We start from the raw sequence: 20,969 nt of genomic DNA, 5'->3' as shown, positions 1-20,969 counted from the left end.
TGTTTAATTAAACTGCGATTAATTGTGAAATCAAGTACCGTACTTTCCGGACTATAGACCACCTGTATAGAAGCTGCACCAGCTAAATCTTAAAAGAAAACACATATCTAGGCCGCACTTGAATATAAGCAGCAGGTTTTCATGTTGTAACATGAGTAGAGTTGCAAAGGGGTGCAAAATTTCCAGTAAATTTCCGGAAAATTTCCAGAAACTTTCCATGGGAAGTTAAGCTACGGAATTTTGGAAATATTCCAAATTGGAAACTTTCCATGGGAATTTATGGGAATTATTGAAATGTATGGGAATTTATGGGAATTATGGAAATGTATGGGAATTATTGGGAATTTATGGGAATTATGGAAATGTATGGGAATTATTGGGAATTTATGGGAATTAACTGGAAATTGGGGGTAATTTAAACAAGCTGTATCATATCCAAACATAAATGTAAATATTTTGTTTTGTCATAAGCAGACATCCATGCAAAATAATATAATTAAAAAACATTTCAACAGATTTATTTGTGAGTAGAACTTTATCAAGTTTTAATTCTTGTAAGAACAATCACTTATTTTACTGAACAACAAAAACATGAATGTTGAGTAAAATATTACTCCCCCTCACCAATCAATTTTGTAAATTTCGGATGTATTCCCATTTATTCCCATATATTCCCGTTAATTCCCATGGAAAGTTTCCAACTTTGAAAATTCCCGGAATTGAAAAAAATGTAACAGGATAAACAAGCGTCTATGTAAACAAGTGGTAAAACAATACAGGCGTGACAACATGTTGTCATGGTGATGTGGTATTGTTTCACCGTCTTTCTCTGGTGGAGTAAAACGACATCCGGTTGGTTTGCCGACGGCCGTCTGCCTGACTGCACCTGAATGCAACACCAGTGCCTCCCTCCTTCCTCACACTACACAGTGGTGACAGTTTTAACAGGCCGTTTCCGTGGTTACACTGCAAAAACTCAAAATCTTAACAAGAATATTTGTCTTATTTCTAGTCAAAATGTCATTTCTAATCAAAACAAATCTCATTATACTTAAAATCACTAAAATCATTTTTTACTTCTTTCAAGCATTATTTTACTTGAAATAAGTAGAAAAATCTGATAGTGGAGCAAGTTTTTCTTCCTTATTACAAGCACAAAAAACTTTTCTACTTATTTCAAGTGAAAATTTGTTTGAAACAAGTGAAAACTTTCTAAAAACAAGTTATTTTAAGTGGAAAGAGATTAGTTTTGACTAGAAATGAGACATTTTGACAAGAAAAAAGACAAATATTCTTGGAAAGATTTTGAGTTTTTGCAGTGTAGGCTACCTACGGTCACGATGCAACATGGCCGCCTCGGTTCGGTGCGTCGCCCACTTCTGTATTTGTAACGACTTGTAACAACTCATTCTAAGGAACCAGAAAGCTTTCATTTGTATGCAGCTGTGATTCACCTTCAGTGAAATATGTATTTAAGAAAGACATGTTTGATTTTTGATAATAAAAAGCCAAATAAGTTACAGACTGGGGCTTTAAAGTACAGTTCCTTTCTAACATGTGAGTCCAAGTGAACTCTCCTCTCCTCTCCTCCATGTGTTTGTGTCTCTGCTCTCAGACCGTTAGTATGAACCAGTTATTAAATCCGCTCCGAGCTGCAGTGATTAATGACAACAGCTCAGCTCCGTGTTGTTTCAGATGAACAATCAGAGGCCACAGATTCTTTTTTTCTTTTTTCTTTTTTCTTCCAACTTCGCTGGCTGGCTCTCGGCCGCCGGCTCTCGCTGAGCAGCTCGGCTCAGCTCATTGTTGTGCAAAAGCTCAATTGACCTCGAACACACTGAGGCGGCATTTAGAGATTTAGACTCTGGAAACTATTACGGAGAAGAAAAAAAATAAAGAAAAAAAGCTGCGTTTGTTCTGGATGCAGAGAAACACAGAGGAGGAGAAAGATGCATTTAGGAAAGAAAGAAGCTTCAACTCAGACGTATAAACCCCCCTACACACCTGTTAAAGGGATAGTTCATACATTTTGGCAAATTGTCCCATTGCCATAATCCCTATAGTCATAGCAGTAGGTTCGTTACCTTTAATTGTCGGTGCAAGGTGTTTTTAGAACGGCGGAGCAGAGCCGTGAGCTGCTCAGAGCTACGCTATGGAGGCTCATTATGGGATTTTGTTTTGGTTTCCCTCATCAAACTCATCAAATACACAATCCAACAACTCCACAATGCTCTGGTGGACAAGTTGTGAGCTGCACATTCACCACGCTATGAGATAATAACACAACGTTACCACACAGAGTTGTTTTAGAGGGAAATTCATGCAAAACCGCTGATGAACGTTGCCTTCAGGGACAGTTTTTCATCAAGCAGTCTCTGTATTTACCGTTTACAGATGGAGCAGCCAAAAGGGTTAAATGAGGAATTGTTGTTGTCATGTTTTTTGTGAATGTAGATAATGATTTTGATATGGTCCTTCTTTACTGCCTGGGATGAACTGCATGTCACACATGCATTCCTTTTCACGGGCAGTGGATGTACCATATCTATTTATCATTTATCTGTTATATACGATGGTACTGGATGGACCCATGCATGTTTTATTCTTATTGTCTGGTGCATTATATTATCGGGCAGTATAGGACGATTGTTGTTATGTCTACAACTTGTCGATTTTTACAGATAAGGTTTTTCACTACATTTTTGTCATTCTTCTTTACAAGTTAATGTTTTCTATTTTTCTATTTCGATGTGATTTAGACTTTTTTCTAGTATTTTCTGACTGTTTGATACATTATTTATGAATGACCTGTACATGTATCTTGTCTGATGTGTGAATGCTGATTGGAACCAGCTGGCTCGTGTTAAAAGGGGCGACACACCCACTAACCTGTTAACGCCGAGGACGGCTGACTGCCGAAACGCGTCCGTTTTCTTGCTGCTGTGCAGTTTCATGACTTAAAAAGTGTTAAACTTATAGCGAGTGCCGTCAAGAACTTTTTTGTATCATGTTGAACTATCCCTTTAACATGGGTGTGGCGCTGCACGACTACATGAACCAGAACCAGAGTCCAGAGCTCGGTATAAAGCAGATTATAGATATAATTCAACTTGAAACCTGCTCGGTGTCTGTTCTGTCAGGATGAAAAGCTCCAGTTTCTACGACGACAAACATCAGGACTGATCCAGCTGCTGCACGATAAGAGCAGGAATTTCACTGCAACCCCCCCCCCCCTCCCCCCTAACCCCCCCAACCCCCTCCTCCTATGTTAATGTAACATTACTCTGGGTTTCCTGCCAGCCAGTTTCCTGTCCAACTGTGTGTGTGTGTGTAGCGGTGTGTGTGTAGCAGTGTGTGTGTGTGACTTGGCCCTCTCTCTTCCAGGATGTTTGCAGGTTTCAGAAAACATTTAAGTTGAGGAAAATGATTTATATGAAGATGATGATGATGATTCAAAGATGTTTCCAGGTTTAACAGCCATAACAGACATAAGACTGTTTATTCATCCAACACGTGGAAAATGTGGTTGTTAGAGTAAAAAAAAGTAGAAACATATGCAAATATAAATTATAAAATAAGACAAAACTAACACATAAAAAAGCAATAGAGAGAGAGATGAAGCCGTCTGTACAGTTTTCTTTCTGTATTATGTTGTTAATCTGACATTACCAAAAAACTAAAAATTCCCCCAAATCATTATTGTTACTAATCAATGACATGTCCAAGCCTGAAATAATCCCCACCCAACAAATCCAGTTTGCATTCAGTATTTTGAAAATAGCCCCCTTTTTGTGTGCGTTTTTTGCGATTTTTTTTCCTAGTAGGCTACCCTATACACTGGATTTTAAGGGGTTAAAAGTCTGAAATTAAAGGGACAACGAGGAGTTTCTATTTGGTTATAAAAAAGTCTGATATTAATGTGGATGAATCTACGTTACCACTTGTTAATGGTCCATTTTAGATAAATCTATGGTTTTGTCTCTATGGTTATTTTGTTATTATTAGTGGTGGTGGAAATGCTGGGCGAGCCGACCAGCGTTTCTTTACTTTCGGTTTGGTGGCGAGTCATGAGAATAACGCCGCCGTATGAATCTCCGTTTATGGTGGGAACTACGACGGTATGTGATCGTCTTCCAACCTCTGACTTTAATTCTTGATGAATGAAAACATGAGTCTGTCTTGGGCCGGTCAAAGAATTTCACGGTGCGGAGGCTCATAAATGTAGTGTGGAAACACTTTGCTTTTCCAAAACTCCTCGTTGTCCCTTTAAGTTGTTAAAGGTTGATATACTCAATATATTATATTATATTTGTGCTTTTAAGAATTGATAAATCCATATCAATAAGTGAGGGATACAGTGGTTGATCGGCTGAAAGTAGTGCCAAAGGAACTTGTTTTGTTGATGCAAACATTTAAAACCAGATATTGCATGCAGTTAAAGCAGAAGTAAGCGATCCGGTGGTTTTGGCTAATGCTGCGTTCCAGGCAGGCTTTTGAAACCGTAAATTACAGCTTCAAGTCACGACTTACGACTTTGTAGCGTTCCAGGCAACCCACTCGTGTTTCTCCGACCTGTTTTACCGGTGAAAGTCACTATAACGGCCACTCGTAACTTCTGACCCGTGAACTCGTACCAGATCCAACTGGTACGACATCACAGGTCGGAAAAACACCAGTTACGGGCTGCCTTGAACGCACCATAACAGTCCTCGTCCCTACGTCACCACATTCAGGCGCATCCCTTGGCTGCACACACAGAGAGGACTGCCCCTTTATGCCGTTCTCTCTCCTCATTGGATAAAAACTGTAGGATACAAGGAAAGTTTTCTCCTGGGCTCAGAGCAGAGCAGAGTGACTGACAGACCCGTGTTTCAGACCAAACACTCTATAGAAGTGATTGCTGTCGGAAGATACAACTATTTAAGACTTAGATTAACACAAAAATATCGCTTACTTCTGCTTTAAAAACAGATATTGCATTCAGTTAAACGTGGACTGTCCCTTTAAGGCTCAAAAACCAGCGATCAGTTATTTATGTGCTGCAATAACAGAATTGCAAAAGCAGCGAGACGACAAACAAAATAAAAATAAGTTAATGTGATAAAATAAGATGCCACACACACACACACACACACACACACAGTAGTGCAGCTCTCGTCTGCCACTCTCCTTCCTGCATTCCTCCGAGCGGCTGCAGACTCTCCGGGGGGGAGGGGGTTAATGGATGGAGGTGAAAGGTCACTTCCTGTGCATGGATTAATTGGGATGTGCCATACAGAGCTGAGCATTAAGGAAGCAGCAGAGCATGATGGGTAACGAACGCACCGGAGAGGAGATGTGTGCTGCTTTTATTTATTTTATTTTTATTATCTAGAGTTTATGATGGTCCACTTCCTGTCTCTGTGGATTTTCACAATAAAAGGGGATGAACGTCAGACAGTAAAACTCTGTCATTAGGTTATGTAACGATGAGATTTGACTGGTCTTTGTCAGAGTCAAAGTTAAAGACTGTCAGCATGTTTCCATCTGTACAGCAACAACTAGAGCAAAGAACAAACTTCATTATTCAAACAGAATTGAAATTATTTTAAAGATGAGAACATTCGAAGGAGAAAACTGTCGTTCCAACGCGTTCCTTCTGCAACGACGCAAATGAACGACGTGTGTCACAACGTTCACGCTGCAGCTTCAAATATATGAACTATATGAGTTTTTTAATTGCCCGTTTATTTGGCTGCGGACCCCGAACACATCACTGATCGACTGTGATCCGTTGCACCACTACTTATAATATGTTTCCCTTCTTATTGAGTTGGTAAAACTTAAGTTTGTTACATAACAGATTTGGTTGAAATGCCCTTTAGTGGACGTGGGACGTAATAATAATAATAGGTGTATATAATGAGCTGTTCACTACAGATCAATAACAGTGTCTCTGTCTCCAACTAACTGTTAGAGCCGTAACAATTAATCGCACAATAATCGATTATTATTATTAATCGTCAACTATTCTGATAATCTAATAATCAGTTTGAGTCGTTTTTAAAGAAAAAAAGTCCAGATTCTCTGATTCCAGCTTCTTCAATGTGAATATTTCTGGTTTCTTTGTTCCTTTATGACAATAAACTGAGTCTCTCTTTGGTTTGTGGACAAAACAAGACATTTGAGGACGATGTCGTCTGGTGGTTTGAGAAACACTGATGATGTTTTTAGACATTTAATTGACCAAACGATCGACAAATTAATCAATAATGAAAAATAATCGTTACACTGCAAAAACTTAAATATCTTACCAAGAATATTTGTATTATTTCCAGTCAAAACAAATCTCATTCTACTTAAAATAAGACTCATCACATAAAAAGCAGCTTGTTTTTAGACACTTTTTACTTCTTTCAAGCACATTTTCACTTGAAATAAGTAGAAAAATCTGATAGTGGAGCAAGTTTTTCTTTCTTATTACAAGCACAAAAAACTTGCTTTCACTGGCAGATTTTTCTACTCATTTCAAGTGAAAATTAGCTTGAAACAAGTGAAAATGATCTAAAAACAAGTTAATTTTTAGGTGATGAGTCTTATTTAAAGTGGAAAGAGATTAGTTTTGACTAGAAATGAGACATTTTGACAAGAAATAAGACAAATATTCTTGGAAAGATTTTGAGTTTTTGCAGTGTAGTTGCAGCCCTACAGCTGATGATCCCGTCCTCATCAACCACACACCTGTCACACCTGTTGAGTGCCTCCGCCCCCTTGTTCAAAGTGTGTGTGTGTGTGTGTGTGTGTGTGTGTGTGTGTGTGTGTGTGTGTGTGTGTGTGTGTGTGTGTGTGTGTGTGTGTGTGTGTGTTGTTATGTAAGGAGATGGAGTGAGCAGCCCAGGCAGATGTTGACCAGGTGTGGACCGACTGAGTAAAACGTCACACACACACACTAAATAAAATCCTTCACACACCTGAATCCTATCAGAGAAAGAGCAGATGTCTGACACACACACACACACACACACACACACACACACACACACACACACACACACACACACACAGACTGCATCCCTTCTCCCCTCATTTCATATTCAATTACCAGAATCAAAGGCAGACACAAACCTGACCTGCAGTGTGTGTGTGTGTGTGTGTGTGTGTGTGTGTGTGTGTGTGTGTGTGTGATGTGAAATGACATAATGAGATGCATGTGGTCGTGTGGACTGTGGAGGAGCGGGAGGGGCCTGTTCAATGCTACCGTCACCATGGAAACAGATGAGAGGCCCCTCCCCCCCGGTTTACCTGTCACACACCTGAAGCTCCGCCCACAACGGCCACCTGATATATAATAATAATAATAACTAGAAAAACACAGCGTTTCCTGAAGGAAATATGTGTGAATGCTGAAAACAGCTGAAGGAGGAAGCAAAACGACAGAGAAGGGGGGTAGAAAGAAAGAAAGAAAGGAGTAAAAAGACAGAGAAAGGGGGTAGAAAGAAATGAGTAAAAAGACAGAGAAAGGGGGTAGAAAGAAAGAAAGGAGTAAAAAGACAGAGAAAGGGGGTAGAAAGAAAGAAAGAAAGGAGTAAAACGACAGAGAAAGGGGGTAGAAAGAAAGAAAGGAGTAAAAAGACAGAGAAAGTGTGTAGAAAGGAAGAAAGAAAGAAAGAAAGGAGTAAAAAGACAGAGAAAGGGGGTAGAAAGAAAGAAAGGAAGAAAGAAAAAGACAGAGAGAGGGGCAGAAAGAAGGAAAGAAAGAAAGAAAAAGACAGAGAGAGGGATAGAAAGAAAGAAAAAAACAATGAAAGAAAGGAGTAAAAAGACAGAGAAAGGGTGTAGAAAGAAAGAAAGGAAGAAAGAAAAAGACAGAGAGAGGGGCAGAAAGAAAGAAAGAAAGAAAGAAAGAAAGAAAGAAAGAAAGAAAGAAAGAAAGAAAGAAAGAAAGAAAGAAAGAAAGAAAGAAAGAAAGAAGAGACTCCGTTTATCGTCATAAAGGAACAAAGAAACCAGAAATATTCACAATGAAGAAGCTGGAATCAGAGAATCTGGACTTTTTTTCTTTAAAAAAAACGACTCAAACTGATTATTAGATTATCAGAATAGTTGACGATTCATTTAATAATCTATTATTGGTCGATTAATCGATGAATCGTTGCAGCTCTAACCATAACCTTATACATAGATGATTAACATATGAATCATGATTCTTATCTTTTACAAATCAGTTTCTGCACGTATTGTATCTTCGTCCTGTTTTGTTTTCCAGAGTTTGTTCTTAAATTTGAACATTTTGTAACATGAAAAAAAAAGAAACTTTATGAAGACGGAGATAAAAGTGTATAAGTGCTGACAGGCGGCTGGAGACTAATTGCAGCCAAGTGGAGTCTGAACTGAGTCCAGAGAATAATAATAATCTGCTTTCCTTCAGCGCCGAGTCCAGATGCTGAGTCATGGTGTTCAGTTATAATCCTGCTTCACTGAACGTTTCAACACCGTCATAGATAACGGGTTAACCTACTGGGTCAAGGAAGGAAGGACGGAAGGAAGGAAGGAAGGACGAAGGGAAAGATGGGAGGAAAGAAGGAAGGGAAAAAGGAAGGAAAGAAGGAAGGATGGAGGGAGGGAACAGATTGGGTCAGTTGGGTCAAAAAGGAAGGAAAAAGTAAGGACGAAGGGAAGGAAGGGAGGAAAAGATGGAGGAAGCAGATTCGTTCAAGGAAGGACGAAGGGAAAGAAGGAAGGAAGGGAGGGGGAAAGGGTTTTAGAAAGGAGGAAGGGGAAAAGGAAGGAAAGAAAGATGGAGGGAAGGAACGGATCAGGTCAACTGGGTCAAAAAGGAAGGAAGAAGTAAGGACGAAGGGAAGGAAGGGAGGAAGGAAGGGAAAAAGGAAGGAAAGATGGAGAGAGGGAACAGATTGGGCCAAAAAGGAAGGAAGAAGTAAAGACGAAGGGAAGGAAGAGAGGGAAAAAGGAAGGAAAGATGGAGGGAGGAAACATTTGTTCAAGGAAGGACGAAGGGAAAGAAGGAAGGAAGGGAGGAAAGAAGGAAGGGAAAAGGGAAGGAAAGAAAGAAAGATGGAGGGAGGGAACAGATTGGGTCAAAAAGGAAGGAAGAAGTAAGGACGAAGGGAAGGAAAGATGGAGGGAGGGAACAGATTTGTTCAAGGAAGGACGAAGGGAAAGAAGGAAGGAAGGGAGGGAAAAAGGACTGTAGAAAGAAGGAAGGGAAAAAGGAAGGAAAGATAGATGGAGGGAGGGAACAGATTGGGTCAAAAAGGAAGGAAGAAGTAAGGACGAAGGGAAGGAAGGGAGGGAAAAAGGAAGGAAAGATGGAGGGAGCAGATTTGTTCAAGGAAGGATGAAGGGAAAGAAGGAAGGAAGGGAGGGAAACAGGAAGGAAAGATGGAGGGAGGGAACAGATTGGGTCAAAAAGAAGGACGGACGAAGGGAAGGAAGGGAGGGAAAAGGGAAGGAAAGATGAAGGGAGGAAACAGATTTGTTCAAGGAAGGAAGAAGGGAAAGAAGGAAGGAAGGGAGGGAAACAGGAAGGAAAGATGGAGGGAGGGAACAGATTGGGTCAAAAAGGAAGGAAGAAGTAAGGACGAAGGGAAGGAAGGGAGGGAAAAAGGAAGGAAAGATGGAGGGAGAGAACAGATTTGTTCAAGGAAGGACAAAGGGAAAGAAGGAAGGGAAAAAAGGATTGTAGAAAGAAGGAAGGAAAGAAGGAAGGATGGAGGAAGGGAGGGAGGGAACAGATTGGGTCAATTGGGTCAAAAAGGAAGGAAGAAGTAAGGACGAAGGGAAGGAAGGGAGGGAAAGGGGAAGGACAGATGGAGGGAGGGAACAGATTCGTTCAAGGAAGGACGAAGGGAAAGAAGGAAGGAAGGGAGGGAAAAAGGATTGTAAAAAGAAGGAAGGAAAGATGGAGGGAGGGAGGAAACAGATTTGTTCAAGGAAGGAAGAAGGGAAAGAATTAAGGGAGGAAAGAAGGAAGGAATGAAGGAATGAAGGAAGGAAGGAAGGACAAATGGAAAGATGGGAGGAAAGAAGGAAGGGGAAAGGGAAGGAAAGATAGATGGAGGGAGGGAACAGATTAATTCAAGGAAGGACGAAGGGAAAGAAGGAAGGAAGGGAGGGAAAAAGGATTGTAGAAAGAAGGAAGGGAAAAAGGAAGGAAAGATGGAGGGAGCAGATTCGTTCAAGGAAGGAAGAAGGGAAAGAAGGGAGGAAAGAAGGAAGGGAAAAGGGAAGGAAAGAAAGATGGAGGAATAGGGAACGGATCAGGTCAATTGGATCAAAAGAGGAAGGAAGAAGAAGTAAGGACGAAGGGAAGGAAGTAACGGAAAAGGGATTGTGGAAAGAAGGAAGGATGGAGGAAGGGAACAGATTGGGTCAATTGGGTCAAAAGGGAAGGAAGAAGTAAAGACGAAGGGAAGGAAGGGAGGGAAAAAGGAAGGAAAGGTGGAGGGAGGGAACAGATTCATTCAAGAAAGGACGAAGGGAAAGAAGGAAGGAAGGGAGGGAAAAAGGGTGGAAAGATGGAGGGGAGAAAGGAAGGAAAGAAGGAAGGAAAGACAGATGGAGGGAGGGAACAGATTGGGTCAATTGGGTCAAAAAGGAAGGAAGAAGTAAGGACAAAGGGAAGGAAGGGAGGGAAAAAGGAAGGAAAGATGGAGGGAACAGATTCGTTCAAGGAAGGACGAAGGGAAAGAAGGAAGGAAGGGAGGGAAAAAGGGTGGAAAGATGGAGGGAGGAAACAGATTGGGTCAATTGGGTCAAAAAGAAGGACGAACGAAGGGAAAGAAGGGAGGGAAAAGGGAAGGAAAGATGAAGGGAGGAAACAGATTTGTTCAAGGAAGGAAGAAGGGAAAGAAGGAAGGAAGGGAGGGAAAAAGGAAGGAAAGATGGAGGGAGGGAACAGATTGGGTCAAAAAGGAAGGAAGAAGTAAGGACAAAGGGAAGGAAGGGAGGGAAAAAGGAAGGAAAGATGGAGGGAGAGAACAGATTTGTTCAAGGAAGGACAAAGGGAAAGAAGGAAGGGAAAAAAGGATTGTAGAAAGAAGGAAGGAAAGAAGGAAGGATGGAGGAAGGGAACAGATTGGGTCAATTGGGTCAAAAAGGAAGGAAGAAGTAAGGACGAAGGGAAGGAAGGGAGGGAAAGGGGAAGGACAGATGGAGGGAGGGAACAGATTCGTTCAAGGAAGGACGAAGGGAAAGAAGGAAGGAAGGGAGGGAAAAAGGATTGTAAAAAGAAGGAAGGAAAGATGGAGGGAGGGAGGAAACAGATTCGTTCAAGGAAGGAAGAAGGGAAAGAATTAAGGGAGGAAAGAAGGAAGGAAGGAATGAAGGAAGGAAGGAAGGACAAATGGAAAGATGGGAGGAAAGAAGGAAGGGGAAAGGAAAGGAAAGATAGATGGAGGGAGGGAACAGATTGGGTCAATTGGATCAAAAGAGGGAGGAAGAAGAAGTAAGGACGAAGGGAAGGAAGTAACGGAAAAAGGATTGTAGAAAGAAGGAAGGGAAAAAGGAAGGAAAGATAGATGGAGGGAGGAAACAGATTCATTCAAGGAAGGACGAAGGGAAAGAAGGAAGGAAGGGAGGGAAAAAGGATTGTAGAAAGAAGGAAGGGAAAAAGGAAGGAAAGATAGAGAGGGGAAAGAAACAGATTTGTTCAAGGAAGGTAGAAGGTAAATATGGGAGGAAAGAAGGAAGAGAGAAAGGAAGAAAAGAAGGAAGGATGGAGGAAGGGAACAGATTGGGTCAATTTGACCCAGAAGGACGACAGAAGGATTAAAAAGCTGTTTCTTCTCCTCTCTTCTCTTTATCATTCATCTATAAAGACGGAGGTTTATTCTCTTCTAACTGTTGAAATCCATGTTGTTTTTTCAATATTTATGTTTTTCTGTATTTATTTCCCATCAGGCCTTGGGGCCGCGGGGCCGAACGCTGCCACAGAGAACTTCTTTGTCCCATGCAGCTAGAAGATTTCTCATGGCTGCAGAGTGTTGGAGAGTTTTATGGAGCTGTCAGGATGACACGCTGTAGATTTACTGCTGATAAACGTTCGTGTTCATGGGAGCAGCAGCAGCCGATCCTCCGGCTACTCCGGCTCACAGAGCTGCTGCTGTTCCTCCAGGCTCACAACACCGAGAATAAACAAGACGTTTGTCAGAAAGAAAAACTGACTTCACATATCTGGATGTTTCTGCTAAAACCCGTGTGATAAGGAACATAAATCCGTTGACTCCCATATCCTTGGATTTAACTCAAACTGAGTGATTTATTTCACTATTTTATTCACATGTTGTGCTATTTTTATGAACCTTAAACTTTGGTGAACCAACTTTAAAGGGCAACTTCGGTTTTTTTCATCCTGGGCCCTGTTTTCATATGTTTTTCTGTATATGTGAGTGATGGATAATACTTTTATTGAGGTGGCTGCAGTATTGAGCCCGGCAGGCAGCCTGCAGCCCAGCTAACGCTCTACCACGGGGCAAGTGGCTCCAGTCAAAGTTCGCCCTATAAATGGGCATTTGTTTCACACTGACAGGCTCAGATAGTTACAATGAGTGTCCGACAACACACTAGAAAGGAGAAATGAACGTAATAGTCTCTAGTACCTTTAGCTGGAGGTCGCTGTTTGCTGTGATCTGTGTCCAAATCTCACCACGCCAGAAATCTCGTTCTGAAATCTTGCGATAACTCGCGGCAAAACACCAGTGGGGAATAGCTAGGCTACTGTTACCTGACTGAGGTGAAGAGAGACGACCGGAGAATTTGCAAATTGTAACAACAAAATGTTGGGCTGCTCTTCACGCAGCTTTCACAGAGCTTTCACAAGTTAGGGCTAACAGTTAGCTGTGCTACAAATGGATGCTAACACTCCTGTGGATGCACTACGCCGTCGCCGTGCCGACCACAGGGTCTGCTGTGACCACTTGGACCAGGATGACTACTGCCAGTCAGAAGAAGAGACGTGCTAAAGGTAGAGACACGTTCATTTCTCCTTTCTAGTATGTTGTCAGATAGTTACTCATTGTAACTATCTGAGTCTGTCAGCTTGAAACAAATGCCCGTTTATAGGTTGAACTTTGACGGGAGCCACTTGCCCCGTGGAAGAGCGTTAGCTGGGCTGCAGGCTGCCTGCCCGGCTCAATGCTGCAGCCACCTCAATAAAAGTATTATCCATCACTCACATACACAGAAAAACATATGAAAACAGGGCCCAGGTTGAAAAAAACCGAAGTTGCCCTTTAAGCTCCAAAACAATTCGTCTGTATCAGTAAAGTCTGTTTTCACAAGAGATTAGAACATTTTCCACAAACTCAGCCTCGACGCATTGTGACCACATTGAACACAACTGTAATAGTAGGCTAATGCGTCCTTTAGTATCCGCAGACAACTATGCGGGCGGAAATACACCTTCGAGGTGCGCTGCAGTTTCCAAAACAAACTATAGCCTGGTGGACAGCGACTGCGTTTCTTTTTTAATTTACACGCGTAAATAGGCTATGTGATCAGATCTCAAACAGATCTCAATGTGGACACTGGAGATGCTAGCAAGGTGTAAAGAGAGATGTGAACGGACGGGTTTCATCTTATCTTGAGGTGAAAATAATGAAAATTTAAAACTAGTGAAAACAGGAGAGTTTTCAATATTTCATAGATACCTATCTTCAGAGCCGTCGTTTAAAAACCATAAAACTAAAACAGGATTTCCAATCCCAGGACTCTGCACCGGTCTTTAAACTAACACCACAAACAAACACTCAACATTCAACATTTTGGCAAATTCGCCTATTGCTATGAAATAATCATGTCAATCACCTCTAAAAAACCTGCGGGTAAGTTAATTAGTGATGGTTTTCTCCCCCCGGGATGACGACGGAGGTTGGCCGGCCGAGCAGCTCTGCAGACCGGCTGCTGTAACTGTGATATCGCGGTCACTGGGATTTAAACAGTTACTTTCTCACATGAAAACATATTAAAACTTAATAAAGTTACATAATAACAGCGCTAGAGCGGGAAATAAAACAGCTTTTAGCCTGTTTTACAGCTACCGCTACCGGTTGCTGTGAAATGCATTCTGGGAAACTGGGTTTCGAAAACAGCCACTCTACTACATTTATCAGTAGGCTACTTTAAGCTTTCTATTTAATCCTATTCTTACTTGACTTTGTTCATGTATCTATGTTACTTTTTTGATTATTACATCTCATTTTAATGTTTTCAATTAAATATATTGATAAAAAAAATGATAAAAACATTAAAAAAAACAGAGAAGACGTCTTTGTTTCCTGTCGTCTTTCCCTCGTCTCCTTCAAAACTAAACAATCATCTGATGGACCATGTTCTTCATGGTTCTCTGTGGTTCTGACTCAAACTGGTCGAGTCTACAAATAACCAGCTGCAGCCCATTAAAAAAAATTAAATGGAAAATAAAGTTTGATTGTGCAGAGTCACAGTTTAATTGCATTTCTAGCAGAGGAGCTTCTGGGAAAAGCTTTTGTTTCAGAGATAAATATACTGAAGCATGTCTGTCTGTCATAACATGAAGAGGAGCAGAGGAGCTTCAGGAAATGAGCAGAAAATGTAATTATCCTGGAATAGCCCTTTATTTATTTCTAATAGAGTCAATAGCTACAGGGGGACGAGACCCGAGCCCTGGACGTCTGGACGTCTGGACATCGTGTCCTCTCCGTCTATACGTTAAAACACACTGAGATCAGTTTGTTCATCTTGTTGCTGTAAGAAAATAATCACTAAGAAATTAAAATGCTCTTTGCTTTTGAAATCCAGGAGAAAAAGTTCATTCATAAAGCTAGACATTACGGTATAAAGGTAGATGTTTGTGTTAAAGCTCCATACAGTATAAAGGTAGATGTTTGTGTTAAAGCTCCATACAGTATAAAGGTAGATGTTTGTGTTAAAGCTCCATACAGTATAAAGGTAGATGTTTGTATTAAAGCTCCATACAGTATAAAGGTAGATGTTTGTATTAAAGCTCCACACAGTATAAAGGTAGATGTTTGTGTTAAAGCTCCATACAGTATAAAGGTAGATGTTTGTGTTAAAGCTCCATACAGTATAAAGGTAGATGTTTGTGTTAAAGCTCCATACAGTATAAAGGTAGATGTCCATGTGTAGTGTGATTATAAAGCAGCTCTAGGTTCTATATTAATACTGTGAAAGTATCAAAGCCTCAGTCCACAGAGAAATGCACACACCCTGTATTCAGAAACTGAGCCTTTAAAAACCAGCCGTCAGGACTTCCTGTCACTTTGTGATGTCACAACAGCAAAGCCGTCAAACTCAGAGCCTCCTCCTCTCTTCTGATTGGCTGACACCGACCTGTTGTTACTAAAACTCCAGAGAGAAGCCATGAAAATGAAACAGAGGATATTCTATTCAAATCACAACTTCAGCTGCAACGAACCATTATGAACGTTTTTCATCTTGTAACAACATAAAGTTAAACAACGTTACGGTGATTTAACGTCACTCAAACAAGAAGATGCTTCATGTTCTTGGTTTTGTCGTAAAGATGAACAAATAAACAGATGGAAAAACTGTGTTTTCTCCACACTTCAGCTGCATTAAAGTGGAACTAAACCACCGTCAGACGCTGTGGTGAAGGCTCGGTGATGCTGTGGTTAAAGAGATAGTTCACCCAAAATTCAAATTTCAGTCATTATCTCCCCCCCCCCTCATGTGGACTAAGGGCTGGGAGAAGTTTCAGAGTCCTCCGTGGCTTCTCTGAGTTACAGGGGGTCTCGGCGTAGCAGTGCATGTCCATATAACAGTTGCAAATGGATACCAACTGTCTTCATAACAAAAAGACACACCAAAAAACATCCAAATACCTCCATGCTGCTCGTATGTAATGTCCCTCTTGTATTGAAGCCCCGACATGAGAAATTGTTACGAAAAATATTAAATAAGTCTATATTTTAAGCTTGTTTGTAGCGGAAGCTCCCAGTGTTGCTCTTCCTGGTCCGTCCAAATCTCGTGTGATTTGCATTGACACTCAGTTCACGACTCTGCAAATCGCGCGAGATTCTGGCAGAGCAACACTGGGAGCTTCCACTACAAACAAGCTTAAAATACAGACTTATTTAAGTTTTTTTCAGAACAATTTCTCATGTCGGGGCTTCAATACAAGAGGGACATTACATACGAGCAGCATGGAGGTATCTGGATGTTTTTTGGTGTGTCTTTTTGTTATGAAGACAGTTGGTATCCATTTGCAACCGTCATATGGACATGCACTGCTACGCCGAGACCCCCTGTAACTCAGAGAAGCCACGGAGGACTCTGAAACTTCTCCCAGCCCTTAGTCCACATGAGGGGGAGGAGATAATGAGTATGAAATTTGAATTTTGGGTGAACTATCAACTTTAACCCACCGGTTCACCTGGACTCGGAGGTTCAGGTTGGTGCTCGGAGCTGCAGCAGGTGCTTCATGCAGATCTGAGACCAGTGCAGCAGCTGCAGCTTAATGATAAGCTCCCAGCTCGTCCAGCGCATCTGCAGCTGAACGCTGAAACCTTCCTGTGGCTCTGAGACATGTCGGCTGTGTTTACCAGCATGTAAACCTCCAGTGTGATTCCTGCCGCTGATAGCAACAGGCTTTGAACTCGGCGTCTCTCCGGGGGAACGGAGGAGGGCAGAGCTGCTGTAGTTGTTGGGAAACAATTAAAGTCTCCTCCTCGTTCTGGATTAAAAATAGCTCTAATTTCACCATTTTTTCAGGCGGCGGCGACGCGTGTTGTTGTTGTTTCCTTTCATAATGTCACTGGGTGTATTTCTCCATCTTTATATTTAGCTTCGCTGGTTGGAAAAACATTATATTTCATGGTCAATTCAACAATCACTACATGCACCGAGCTGCACGGCCACCAAACTCAACTCCAAACTCAACTCCAGAGGCTGCACTTTAATCTTGTGTTCACTAAACTGTAATTACGTTTGCGGGGCTGCAGCCTGTTCCCTCGCTCGCAGTGGACGGAGAGAGGGAGAGGGAGAGAAAAGGGAAAAGGGCTGCCGTTCACTTCCCTCCTTCCCCTCCTTCTTCCCCTTTCTGCTTTGAGGAGTCAAATTGGTTCCAGATGCATTCTCTCACGGCTGCAGCTCCACCACCAAAAAAAAAAAAAAAAATCGCAACATGAAAGAAAAACGAAGGAGAGAAGTTTTTGCAAAAACTCGATAGAAAAAAATGCGAGGAATTTCTACACGGAGGAGGAAGCAGCAGAAGAAGGAGAAGAAGCAGCGGTGGATGGTTTTTCCACATGGCGCTGTTATTCATCATCACACCGACTAGATTCTAGATTTTCCCTAAGACCTTTATTGCTGTCGTAGCAGCGTAGAGCAAGGCCCCGTTTGGAGACAATGTGCGGCCCAAATGAGGATCTGAGAGCCGTGTTGCTTTCATGTTCCAGGCAGATGTGCCAGAAAGAAAGAAAAAAAAGAAGTGTACAAAGTGATATTTAGCCAGAGCAAATCCACATCCTGCACCCATGTGGACTTCGACATCAAAGACCGACCCACCAGCATGTTAGACCAATTTATAACCCCACCATGCCCACGGAGGCTCCACAGCAGAGCGTGATAACAGCTGAAGCCAAATTATAGCAACAAGACATTTTAACATTTAAAAGCCAGACTGGTATGTGTTGTAGATATCTGTAATTCAGTTTTGCCTCTAGTCAAAAAGAACATTTCAGATATCTGTAACTACATTCTTCCTATCCACAATTGTCATGTCAGATATCCACAACTACGTTCTTCCTATAGGACAAATGACGTCACTTTAACCATTCATGTGTATGGGGTTTGTCATTACAGATATCTACAATTCAGTTGCAGATATCCGCTATGTGAATTACAGATATCTGTAACTGAATTATGACTAGTACTAATTCCAGTTTGAGATATCTACAATTTGATTCTGACTAGTCATAATTCCAGTTCTAGATATCTTTAATTCACCTCAATTAAAGATATCTACATGTCCCTTTTCGGATATCTGTAATTAAGTTTTGACTAGTCAAAATGACGTTGTAGATATCTGTAACTGGAATTAGTACTAGTCGTAATTCAGTTACAGATATCTGTAATTCACATAGCGGATATCTGCAACTGAACTGTAGATATCTGTAATGACAAACCCCATACACATGAATGGTTAAAGTGACAACAATTGTCCAAGGAAGAATGTAGTAGCAGATATCTGAAATGTTCTTTTTGACTAGAGGCAAAAGTGAATTACAGATATCTTGAATAAAAAATCCAACTATTCAAAATGTAATTATGACCAGTCAGAAAGACGTTGTTGATATCTACAATGTTAATTCCGGAGAGTCAAACTTTGCTTTTAAATGTTAAATCTGCTGGCCGTAGCCAAATGGCTCAGAAATGTTGCAGCAGACGAGCAAAAGAAAAGAAGAGGTGGCAGCTCCATGTTGACTCAGCCAATTAACACGTGAAAGCAAAGATTCAAGGACACACACACACAACACACACACACCTCTGTGTTTGTGTAACAGCCTTAACAAGTCCCTGTGAACTCATTAGCACCGTGAATCAAAAAGAAAAAGAAAAAAAAAGCTAATACACATTTTTGCGAACATGCTGTGTGTTTTTTTACTTTCTCAGTTTCTCACCGTGGCAGCTTCACAGACGCTGAGCCGACTACATCACTCAGCAGCAGCACCTGGCTTCAATTAACATAGCTTTCTGCATGCTAAGGTGGATTTTCCTTTTTTTTGGTGGGGTGGGGGGGTAAAGGAGAATAATGTGTTTGTGTCCTGAATGTATAACAACATGTCAGGTTCTGTTACGGATGCTATAAAGTTTCATTTTATGTGTTGGTGTCTGAAAATACCATAATAACAACCCTGATCGGTTCACATTCAGGTTACCAAAGCACTGGCATTTAGTTAACTTGACCCTTACTTAAGTTAATGCTTTATTTATATATAGCCTATGTGTATAAGTTTATATTAAATGTATTTCCAATGGCAAAAGTAACTTACGGTTAAGTAGCTAGTGGACAATGAACTAGTTTCTCGCATTCTTTGTCTGTCTTTTAATCATTAAATGGCCTATGTGTCTGAAATAAAGAATTAGATTTAATAACGTAGCCTATAAAACATGAGTTAGCCTATTTAATGGGAGTATCGTGTGTTTTTTTTGGTAGCTAATACGAGATTGATGCCGAATTGAAGTAAAAAAAAAAAAAAAGTTCCTTCGTTATCGAAATAAGTTTTAAAACGCAGGACGACTCAACGAAGCGTGGTGCGTTAGCTAAAAGCTAATGAGCCGTTAAAATGCTAAATTATCCGCGAAGTCCGTAACCATGGTAATAGTAACGGTAACGCCCACCCCCCCTCTTTTTTTTTTCTCTCCCCAATCCTCTATGTCAGCTCCGTTTCCTTCCTATCCCGGCTTCTGAGAGGGAAAGACTTTAATCACTGTTAAACTCAAACACAAACTCACCAAAAACAACAGATAAAAGTTGTAATTATTATTATTATGATTATTTTAATTACCCACATTTGTCTCCAAAACTTTAAACTTGTCGTTCCCAGAAAAAAACGGACGCGTTCTTCGAGGAGAAATCCCAACAACGACTGTTTGTGTTTGATTCACTTTTAAAACAAAGTTAAACAGCAGAAAACCACCGACTAAAGCCTGGAAGTCCATGTCAGGGCCAGTCTGGTTCATTCGGCTCACAATAAAAACACTAATGTTCAACTTTTACTGTGTTTTTTTCTACTTTTTTTCCCCAACAAGTGACTTCCTTCGCAGCGAGCTGCTCCGCGGTGGGCGGTAGCCGGCGATGGGAACAACTTACATTTCGTTGTTTTTTATTAAAAACAGAGCAGATTGTTGGGTTTTTACTGCAGCCGAATTAACAACAGAACCATAAGTAATCAGATTATGTTTTAATATTTCCTCTTTGGAGATCTAAAGGGTCAAAAACACGCAGTAGAAAGTGGAAGTGTTGCGTTTCTGAATGGAAGTTTGGCGCCATATTTTCCCGGGAATAAATCAACTCCGCTGCTGCTGCTGTCACTGCATCAACAAGTTTAGTTCCTATCATCATCATCAGAGCTGCTGCTTCCATCCCAGCGGCTCTTTAACATCATGCCAGCGGGCAGCGCCGGGGGTCTGGACCCGGGGAAAGGGACCTGAGAGGCGGACTTACCCTGAGCGCGGAGCGGCTGGCAGTGGAAGTGGAAGGCGAAGAGGAAAAAAGGGATAATCTGGAAACACACACGCATCTTATTATTATTGAAAGTCTGTGGAGCATCGTGGACAAGAAGACGTGGAAAACACCGGTTCTGTGACACGCTCCATGGATCCCTGTTACCTCTCTACCTCCCTCTCTCTCTCTCTCTCTCTCTCTCTCTCTCTCTCTTTTCCTCTCTCTCTCCCCACTGCCCCCAGTTTTGTGAGTGGACCACACGGCGCATGCGCAGAACGGTACCAAACCAGACCCGGTCCAACCCAGAGAGAGACAGTCATTATAATAATCATTATAACGGTGTCACTAACTAACTCCACTGTTGCATGTAGAGTGTGTAGCCTAACGCACACACTGACATAATAAACCTCTGATACAAACATTATATTTAAAGGGATACTTCACACTTCACCCAAAATCGACCATTCACCAGTTTTCTACTCCAAGGAAGGGTTTTCGAGAACTTTTGGAGTTGTCGAACCCAGAGAGAATAAACCTCGATAATTCCAAAAGTTTTCCCAACCCTTGCTTGGAGTAGAAAATTTGTGAATTATCGATTTTGGATGAAGTATCCCTTTAAATCAAATGTTTGTATCAGAGGTTTGTGATAAGGAAGGGTTTGGAGAACTTTTGGAGTTATCCAACCCCGAGAGAGACAGTCATAATCATTATAATAATCATTATAACGATGTCAATTAACTCCACTGTTGCATGTAGAGTCTAACACACAACTGAAACAAAC

General features: G+C 41.3%; 1 protein-coding gene across 1 annotated transcript in view; it reads right to left on the bottom strand.

Annotated features, from left to right (window-relative positions):
* The window catches only part of LOC146966178 (reversion-inducing cysteine-rich protein with Kazal motifs-like), a 79,032-nt gene extending 58,626 nt beyond the window's left edge, over positions 1-20,406 (bottom strand). Inside the window, exon 1 of the mRNA XM_085763979.1 lies at positions 20,189-20,406. Coding sequence (XP_085620105.1) covers positions 20,189-20,264 — 76 coding nt within the window. The 5' untranslated portion in view covers positions 20,265-20,406. The remainder of the gene's footprint in view (positions 1-20,188) is intronic.
* Between the last annotated feature and the right edge of the window lie 563 nt (positions 20,407-20,969).

The sequence above is a fragment of the Trachurus japonicus genome, chromosome 20 (genome assembly GCF_045865225.1).
Source record: "Trachurus japonicus isolate A0001 chromosome 20, Traja_1.0".
NCBI classification, from domain to species: domain Eukaryota; kingdom Metazoa; phylum Chordata; class Actinopteri; order Carangiformes; family Carangidae; genus Trachurus; species Trachurus japonicus.
The sequence above is the reverse complement of the archived record's forward strand: the minus strand, read 5'-3'. Positions and strand labels throughout refer to the sequence as shown.